Source organism: Mobula hypostoma (genome assembly GCF_963921235.1).
Source record: "Mobula hypostoma chromosome 8 unlocalized genomic scaffold, sMobHyp1.1 SUPER_8_unloc_1, whole genome shotgun sequence".
Taxonomy (NCBI): Eukaryota; Metazoa; Chordata; class Chondrichthyes; order Myliobatiformes; family Myliobatidae; genus Mobula; species Mobula hypostoma.
The window spans coordinates 36760-46821 of record NW_026948120.1 but is presented as its reverse complement, the minus strand read 5'-3'; the positions used below and the strand labels follow the sequence as shown (position 1 = coordinate 46821).

The following is a 10062-nucleotide window of genomic DNA, read 5'->3' as shown; positions in this document are numbered from 1 at the left end:
TTATCTACCCTCACAACACTTAAACCCATGTCTCTTATAAACATTGATGTAACTACTCTTGCTGGAATTCCATGTGCTTCTCCAATGTAAATACAGATGAGAAGAGTAGTTTTAAAAACTCTTTCCTGTGACCACACACACAGACTGATCTTTAATAGGATTGCCCTTCTCTGAAAAAATTTATAGATTCCCCTCTAACTTACCCAACAGAGAGAGGGAGCGAGTTGGGGGGGGGGTGCAGGAGGGAGGGAACAAGAGAGAGCGACACGAGGGGAGGGCGGAGGGCAACTAGAGAGGGGCTGTGGGGACGTCAGAGGGCGGAGGGACGTGAGAGCGTGGGGGGAGGAGGAAGGGGTGCAACAGAGCAAGGGGGGGTATGCAATGGAAAATGGTGGGGGGGAGAGGAGAACAGGACAGTGGCAAAACAAAATTAGTGCAATTTTATGATATAGGCCACACAAGAAACGCGGTTGAGATCCGGCACATTAGCACAAGACTGCACGTGGTCCAGAAGTGGGATGTGGCATCCACTTGTATTCCTTGGTCCAGCCTCACCATGGGCTGGGAACGGGAAGCAGCCTTCCCAAGCCCTCCTCCTCACACAGGGCCCTACACTCCTCCCCATCTCTGTGAATACCTCTGGCCCCTACACCCCTCCCCATTTCTCTGACCCCTTTCGGCCCCTACACCCATTCCCATCTCTGTGACCCACACAAGCCCCTACACCCCTCCCCATCTCTCTGACCCCACCTACCCCAACACCCATTCCAGTCTCTGTGACCCATACCAGACCCTACAACTCCTCTCCGCCTGTGACCCACTCATGCCCCTACACCCCCTCCCAATCTCTGTGACCACCTCCACCCCCTACCCCCTTCCCCATCTCTGTGACCCCCACCCATCTGGCCCCCAAACCCCTCCCAGTTCTGTAAACACCTGCAAGCCCTGCACCCAGCTTGCTGTCTGCCACCCAGCCATGGATCACTGGATTTTGTAGCTACTGATGTGTGCGAGGGGATTTGATTCAATTGTCGAGGAACAGAGCTGGTGAGGGGTATGTGCTGCTGATGCCTGGCTCCCGGCAACGGTACTAGAATCACTACAGCGCGACTCCTTTGTAACTGTGAACAACTTAACATCTTTATTAAGGAAACAATTTCTTAAATAAAAAAGTGCATAGAAAAGAAGGGAGTTTTAGAAATATCTGTACAGGTATGTACAACTTAGAGGATTTTTTTTTACACAAAGTTAGAGCAGGTTATTTTCTCCCCCCCCCCACCCCGATTCTTAAACTAGAGGGAATTAAACGGTTGGGACACTGGGGCAGATGAGGTCTCCCATCGAACCTGGGTCCGGTCACACACAGGGTTTGGTCTGACGCCCCGGGCCCCCTTGTGTGAACGCCCATGACTGCTGCCAAAGTGGGGAGGGGGCGATGTTTGGGAGTATGAGGGACAGGCTGAGGTTTGGAAGCGTGTGGGAAGGGCCGATGTGCTCTCTCCCCAACTCTGCGGGATGGTGGGGCACTGGAGCGCAGCTATCCAGATTACAGAGACCCCAGGAGGGGTTATCAACAGTTTGCTGAGCAAAGGGAATGGTGGGGAGCCCCTTAGTGTGTGGAGGGGGGAGGGTGCAGAGGAGGATATGCCCAGCATTGGTTACAAAGTGGAGGTTATGTCCCCTGTCCCTTCAACTTAGAGGAAAGAAAGGGGTAAGGGAGGGAACAGGGAATGAGGGGGCATGGGAGGAGGAGGGTGAGGAGATGGCAAGATAGAGAAGGATGAAGTGATGGGGAGGGAAAGAGAGGGAAGAGGAGGGGAGAGAGGGAGGGAAGAATGAACGAGAAAGAGGAAGGAGGGGAGAGAGGGAGGGAAGAATGAACGAGAAAGAGGAAGGAGGACGAGGGAGAGGGTGGAAGTAAACATGAGGGACAGGAGTTAATGAGAGGGCAGTAGGGAGTGAAAGGGATGGAGAACGAGAAGGGAGAGGGGAGCAGAAAACCCTGAGGAAAGGGAGGGGGCTGATCTGGCGTCATGGGGAACTTAGAACCGGCGCTCCCTCTGCCTCTGTGAGGGTGTATGGAGGGGAGGGGTGCACCCCCCCCTTGCCCCTGGTCCCATGGCAGATCCCCACCCTGGCCCCACTCCCTCAGTTGAGGAAGCGGCGACATTTGCGGGCCCCGCAGTTGCAGGGCAGCTTGTTACTGGCGTCCTCGATGGGGAACTTGTAGTCGTAGGTGAGCTCCTCGCCCTGGTAGATCCTGCGCATAGCGAAGATGACGATGTGTTTCTGGCCCTCCACGTTGATCACACGCGAATAGCAGTTGGGCTCGCACGAGTGGTTGATGAAGCGGGCGGCGTTTCCGTGCATGGTGGCGTCCACTACCTCGAAGTCGTCGATGCGGAACATGTAACAGCCAATCCCCTGAGGGAGAGGGACACAGGCAGAGTGGGTGGGGCACAGAAGGAGCGATGGAGGGAGGGTGGGAGAGTGCGAGGGAACAAACGAGAAAGTGGAGAAACACGAAGGGGGAGAAGGCGAGCAAGAACGAAGTAGGAAAGAATGAGAGGTGGGGAGGAATAGAATGATAGGGGAGAGGGAGAGAGAGAGAGAAAATATTGGGGAGGGATGAAGCAAGCGAGACAGAGGGAAGGAACAAGATAGGAGTAACAGGTAGGGAGGGAACAGAAAAGAGAAGGAACGGGAGGGGTGAAGGGAGGAAAGATTTGAGTGACAGGTGGAGAAACAGGAGAAAGGTGAGAGAAGCGGGGAGTGGGGAGAAGAGGGAGGAGAAATTAAAGAGGGTGGGGGTATATGGCATGAAAACAGAGCATGGTACGGTACAGGAATAAAAGTAAACAGGAACTAGGCTGTCTGTTAAATAACTTCTTAAACATCTCTAATGATAGAGACTGGAACTGTGCACGGTGCTCCCGGTGTGGTCTGACCCAGGGATATGGAGACTGGAACTGTGCACAGTGCTCCCGGAGTGGGTGTAACCCAGGGATATGGAGACTGGAACTGTGCACAGTGCTCTTGGTGTGGGTCTGACACAGGGATACGGAGACTGGAACTGTGCACAGTGCTCTTGGTGTGGGTCTGACACAGGGATACGGAGACTGGAACTGGGCATGGTGCTCCCGGTGTGGGTCTGACCCAGGGATACGGAGACTGGAACTGTGCACAGTGCTCCCGGTGTGGGTCTGACCCAGGGATACGGAGACTGGAACTGTGCACAGTGCTCTTGGTGTGGGTCTGACACAGGGATACGGAGACTGGAACTGTGCACGGTGCTCCCGGTGTGGGTCTGACACAGGGATACGGAGACTGGAACTGTGCACGGTGCTCCTGATGTGGGTCTGACCCAGGGATACGGAGACTGGAACTGTGCACGGGGCTCCCGGTGTGGGTCTGACCCAGGGATACGGAGACTGGAACTGTGCACGGTGCTCCCGGTGTGGGTCAGACCCAGGTATATGGAGACTGGAACTGTGCACGGTGCTCCTGATGTGGGTCTGACCCAGGGATACGGAGACTGGAACTGTGCACGGGGCTCCCGGTGTGGGTCTGACCCAGGGATACGGAGACTGGAACTGTGCACTGTGCTCCCAGTGTGGGTCTGACCCAGGGATACAGAGACTGGAACTGTGCACGGTGCTCCCGGTGTGGGTCTGACACAGGGATACGGAGACTGGAACTGTGCACGGTGCTCCCGGTGTGGGTCTGACCCAGGGACACGGAGACTGGAACTGTGCACGGTGCTCCCAGCGTGGGTCTGACCCAGGGACATGAAGACTGGAACTGTGTACGGTGCTCCCAGTGTGGGTCTGACCCAGGGATACGGAGACTGGAACTGTGCACCGTGATTCTGATGTGTTCTGACCCAGGGATACAGAGACAGGAAATGCGCAGGATACCCAGTGCTATGAGATGTCTGATGACCTCCAAATTAGTGATTTCTCTGTCTAGGAGCAGATGAAGTACCCAGCAGGCTAAAACCAGACACGCTCCCCACTACAAACCCTCAGGTTCAGTTACCTTACTGTCGTAGTATTTCTCCCGCTTGTCCGTTAACACCGATCGAATAACAATTCCGGAATATTCTATCACCATCTCGCCTGCATCAATGTTTCTCTTACAGAAGAGACCACGACCATGAATTGCAGACCTGTAAACAGAAGGGTGTTGTTCAGAGGGTGGGAGGCTGGGAGAGAGTTGGTTGGTGTGGCGGAGGGTGGGTGACGGGGGCTGTGGCGAAAGTGAGACGGGGGGGTGGGTGGTGCGGCATCGAGAGGGAGTTGGGTGGCGGGGAGCACAGCTTACAAGGCGCATGTCCCTCACACCCGCCTGCCATGTTTGTCGGGACAGTGGAGGGCAACTGGATGGGTGGGAAGGTGTGGCACGGAGAAGGTCCAGCACTGACCTGTACACACCCACTGCTTCTTTGGAAGTCTTTTTTAAGTGCCGGAACCTCATGGCCATCGGGAGGTCCATGCTAGTCGCGCGCCTGTGGATGACAAGGAGACTTAGACACTCCCCTCTTACCCGCAGTCTGCAGTGCCACACAGCCAGCCCCAAACCAACAGGGGAATAAGCATCTCTCACTGTAAACGGTGGGGACCCCAGTCTCTCCCACAGCCAGTGGCTCTCTCCAAGCATTCTCTACACTTCAGCCTTGACAACCTTCCACCGTCTGTGACTCACTCAGGCCCCGACACCCTATCTCTGTGCACCACTGTGTCCTCCACACCCCTCCCCGTCTCTGTGATCACATCCAGTTCCCACACCCCTCCCCGTCTCCGATCACATCCAGTCCCCACACCCCTCTCTGTCTGTGATCACATCCAGTCCCCACACCCCTCTCCGTCTCCGATCACATCCAGTCCCCACACCCCTCTTCGTCTCCGATCACATCCAGTCCCCACACCCCTCCTCGTCTCCGATCACATCCAGCCCCCACACCACTCCCCGTCTGTGATCACCTCCAGCCCTGAAACTCATGCATGAAACCGCTGCCCTGAAACTCATTCACTGAAACTCCTGCCCTATATATCTTGCCCTGAAACTACTGCCCTTAAACTCCTGCCCTGAAACTCATACCCTTAAGCGACTGCCCTGAAACTGATGCCCCCAGTCTCAGGCCGTGAACTCCTGCCCTGGATCTCCTGAACCGAAACTCATGCCCTATAACTCCTGACCTGAATATCCTGCCCCGATTCACCAGCCCTGAAACTCATGCACTGAAGCTGCTGCCCTGCAATTGCTGCCCTGAATCTCCTGCCCTGATTCTCCAGCTCTCAATCTCGTGCCTTGAAACTCATGCATGAAACTGCACCCTGAAACTCATTCCCTGAAACTACAGCCCTGAAACTCCTGTTCTGAATTTCCTGCCCCGATTCTCCAGCCCTGAAACTCATGCACTGAATCTCCTACCCTGAATTCCCCTGCCCTGAAACTCATGCCTTGAAACTCCTGCCGTGGAACTCCTGCCCTTAAGCGACTGCGCTGAATCTCCTGCCCTGAAACTCCTGCCCTCAGTCTCTGGCCGTGAACTCCTGCCCTGAAACTCATGACCAGTCCTCACACCCCTCCCCGTCTGTGATCACATCCAGTCCCCACACCCCTCCCCGTCTCTCATCAGATCCAGTCCCCACACCCCTCTCCGTCTCCGATCACATCCAGTCCCCACACCCCTCCCCGTCTCCGATCACCTCCAGTCCCCACACCCCTCTCCGTCTCTGATCACCTCCAGTCCCCACACCCCTCTCCGTCTGTGATCACATCCAGTCCCCACACCCCTCTTCGTCTCCGATCACCTCCAGTCCTCACACCCCTCCCCGTCTCCGATCACATCCAGTCCCCACACCCCTCTCCGTCTCTCATCACATCCAGTCCCCACACACCTCCCCGTCTCCGATCACATCCAGTCCCCACACCCCTCTCTGTCTGTGATCACATCCAGTCCCCATACCCCTCTCCGTCTCCGACCACAACCAGTCCCCACACCCCTCTTCGTCTCCGATCACATCCAGTCCCCACACCCCTCCTCGTCTCCGATCACATCCAGCCCCCACACCACTCCCCGTCTGTGATCACCTCCAGCCCTGAAATTCATGCATGAAACTGCTGCCCTATATATCCTGCCCTGAAACTACTGCCGTTAAACTCCTGCCCTGAAACTCATACCCTTAAGCGACTGCCCTGAAACTGATGCCCTCAATCTTAGGCCGTGAACTCCTGCCCTGAATCTCCTGAACCGAAACTCATGCCCTATAACTCCTGACCTGAATATCCTGCCCCGATTCTCCAGCCCTGAAACTCATGCACTGAAGCTGCTGCCCTGCAATTGCTGCCCTAAATCTCCTGCCCTGATTCTCCAGCCCTGAATCGCCTGCCTTGAAACTCATGCATGAAACTGCACCCTGAAACTCATTCCCTGAAACTACAGCCCTGAATCTCCTACCCTGAATTCCCCTGCCCTGAAACTCCGGCCTTGGAACTCCTGCCCTTAAGCGACTGCGCTGAATCTCCTGCCCTCAGTCTCTGGCCGTGAACTCCTGCTCTGAAACTCATGACCAGTCCCCACACCCCTCTCCGTCTGTGATCACATCCAGTCCCCACACCCCTCTCCGTCTCTGATCACAACCAGTCCCCACACCCCTCTCCATCTCCGATCACATCCAGTCCCCACACCCCTCTCCATCTCTGATCACCACCAGTCCCCACACCACTCTCTGTCTCTGATCACCTCGAGTCCCCACACCCCTCTCCGTCTGTGATCACATCCAGTCCCCACACTCCTCTTCGTCTCCGATCACCTCCAGTCCTCACACCCCTCCCCGTCTGTGATCACATCCAGTCCCCACACCCCTCCCCGTCTCTCATCAGATCCATTCCCCACACCCCTCCCCGTCACCGATCACATCCAGTCCCCACACCCTTCTCTGTCTGTGATCACATCCACTCCCCACACCCCTCACCGTCTCCGATCACATCCAGTCCCCACACCCCTCTTCGTCTCCGATCACATCCAGTCCCCACACCCCTCCTCGTCTCCGATCACATCCAGCCCCCACACCACTCCCCGTCTGTGATCACCTCCAGCCCTGAAATTCATGCACGAAACTGCTGCCCTATATATCCTGCCCTGAAACTACTGCCGTTAAACTACTGCCCTGAAACTCATACCCTTAAGCGACTGCCCTGAAACTGATGCCCTCAATCTTAGGCCGTGAACTCCTGCCCTGAATCTCCTGAACCGAAACTCATGCCCTATAAATCCTGACCTGAATATCCTGCCCCGATTCTCCAGCCCTGAAACTCATGCACTGAAGCTGCTGCCCTGCAATTGCTGCCCTAAATCTCCTGCCCTGATTCTCCAGCCCTGAATCGCCTGCCTTGAAACTCATGCATGAAACTGCACCCTGAAACTCATTCCCTGAAACTACAGCCCTGAAACTCCTGCCCTGAATCTCCTACCCTGAATTCCCCTGCCCTGAAACTCCTGCCTTGGAACTCCTGCCCTTAAGCGACTGCGCTGAATCTCCTGCCCTCAGTCTCTGGCCGTGAACTCCTGCTCTGAAACTCATGACCAGTCCCCACACCCCTCTCCGTCTGTGATCACATCCAGTCCCCACACCCCTCTCCGTCTCTGATCACAACCAGTCCCCACACCCCTCTCCATCTCCAATCACATCCAGTCCCCACACCCCTCTCCATCTCTGATCACCACCAGTCCCCACACCACTCTCTGTCTCTGATCACCTCGAGTCCCCACACCCCTCTCCGTCTGTGATCACATCCAGTCCCCACACTCCTCTTCGTCTCCGATCACCTCCAGTCCTCACACCCCTCCCCGTCTGTGATCACATCCAGTCCCCACACCCCTCCCCGTCTCTCATCAGATCCATTCCCCACACCCCTCCCCGTCACCGATCACATCCAGTCCCCACACCCTTCTCTGTCTGTGATCACATCCACTCCCCACACCCCTCTCCGTCTCCGATCACATCCAGTCCCCACACCCCTCTTCGTCTCCGATCACATCCAGTCCCCACACCCCTCCTCGTCTCCGATCACATCCAGCCCCCACACCACTCCCCGTCTGTGATCACCTCCAGCCCTGAAACTCATGCATGAAACTGCTGCCTTGAAACTCATTCACTGAAACTCCTGCCCTATATATCCTGCCCTGAAACTACTGCCCTTAAACTCATACCCTTAAGCGACTGCCCTGAAACTGATGCCCTCAGTCTCAGGCCGTGAACTCCTGCCCTGAATCTCCTGAACCGAAACTCATGCCCTATAACTCCTGACCTGAATATCATGCCCCGATTCACCAGCCCTGAAACTCATGCACTGAAGCTGCTGCCCTGCAATTGCTGCCCTGATTCTCCAGCCCTGAATCTCCTGCCTTGAAACTCATGCATGAAACTGCACCCTGAAATTCATTCCCTGAAACTACAGCCCTGAAACGACAGCCCTGAAACTCCTGCCCTGAATTTCCTGTCCCGATTCTCCAGCCCTGAAACTCATGCACTGAATCTCCTACTCTGAATTCACCTGCCCTGAAACTCATGCCTTGAAACTCCTGCCGTGGAACTCCTGCCCTTAAGCGACTGCGCTGAATCTCCTGCCCTGAAACTCCTGCCCTCAGTCTCTGGCCGTGAACTCCTGCCCTGAAACTCATGACCAGTCCCCACACCCCTCTCCGTCTGTGGTCACATCCAGTCCCCACATCCCTCTCTGTCTCCGATCACATCCAGTCCCAACACCCCTCTCCATCTCCGATCACATCCAGTCCCCACACCCCTCCCCGTCTCCGATCACCTCCAGTCCCCACACCCCTCTCCGTCTGTGATCACCCCCAGTCCCCACACCCCTCCCCGTCTCCGATCACATCCAGACCCCACACCCCTCTCCGACTGTGATCACATCCAGTTCCCACACCCCTCTCCGTCTGTGATCACATCCAGTCTCCACACCCCTCTCCGTCTCCGATCACCTCCATTCGCCACACCCCTCCCCATCTCCGATCACATCCAGTCCCCACACCACTCCGTCTCCGATCACATCCAGTTCCCACACCCCTAACCGTCTGCGATCACCTCCAGTTCCCACACCACTGTTCGTCTCCGATCACATCCAGTCCCCACACCCCTCTCTGTCTGTGATCACCTCCAGTCCCCACACCCTCCCCGTCTGTGATCACATCCAGTCCCCACACCCCTCTCCATCTCCGATCACATCCAGTCCCCACACCCCTCTCCATCTCTGATCACCACCAGTCCCCACACCACTCTCTGTCTCTCATCACCTCCAGTCCCCACACCCCTCTCCGACTGTGATCACATCCAGTCCCCACACCCCTCTTCATCTCCGATCACCTCCAGTCCTCACACCCCTCCCCGTCTGTGATCACATCCAGTCCCCACACCCCTCCCCGTCTCTCATCAGATCCATTCCCCACACCCCTCCCCGTCACCGATCACATCCAGTCCCCACACCCCTCTCTGTCTGTGATCACATCCACTCCCCACACCCCTCTCCATCTCTGATCATATCCAGTCCCCACACCCCTCTCCGTCTGTGATCACCTCCAGTCCTCACACCTCTCCCCGTCTGCCATCACATCCAGTCCCCACACCCCTCTCCATCTCTGATCATATCCAGTCCCCACACCCCTCTCCGTCTGCAATCACATCCAGTCTTCACACCCCTCTCCGTCTCTGATCACCTCCAGTCCCCACACCCCTCTCTGTCTGTGATCACATCCAGACCCCACACCCCTACCCGTCTGCGATCACCTCCAAACCCCACACCCCTCCCCGTCTTCGATCACCTCCAGTCCCCACACCCCTCTCCGTCTGTGATCACCTCCAGCCCTGAAACTCATGCATGAAACTGCTGCCCTGAAACTCATTCACTGAAACTCCTGCCCTATATATCCTGCCCTGAAACTACTGCCCTTAAACTCCAGCCCTGAAACTCATACGCTTAAGCGACTGCCCTGAAACTGATGCCCTCAGTCTCCAGCCGTGAACTCCTGACCTGAATCTCCTG

General features: G+C 56.2%; 1 protein-coding gene across 1 annotated transcript; it reads right to left on the bottom strand.

Moving 5' to 3' along the window:
• Window positions 1-991: 991 nt before the first annotated feature.
• On the bottom strand, window positions 992-4659 carry LOC134341157 (histone-lysine N-methyltransferase 2B-like). Its single transcript, XM_063038949.1, has 3 exons — window positions 4424-4659; window positions 4039-4168; window positions 992-2424 (listed from the first exon to the last, which is right to left on the bottom strand). Exons 1-3 carry the CDS (start codon window positions 4657-4659, stop codon window positions 2149-2151), a joined length of 642 nt encoding a protein of 213 aa, XP_062895019.1. The 3' UTR covers window positions 992-2148.
• Window positions 4660-10062: the final 5403 nt, after the last annotated feature.

Coding starts and splice junctions, on each gene's coding strand:
- LOC134341157 (XM_063038949.1), bottom strand. CDS start 4,659: ATGCTTGGAGAGAGCCACTGGCTGTGGGAGAGACTGGGGTCCCCACCG. Junction 4,169..4,423: donor GAAGCAGTGGGTGTGTACAG/GTCAGTGCTGGA, acceptor TTCTGTTTACAG/GTCTGCAATTCATGGTCGTG. Junction 2,425..4,038: donor AGAAATACTACGACAGTAAG/GTAACTGAACCT, acceptor CCTCTCCCTCAG/GGGATTGGCTGTTACATGTT.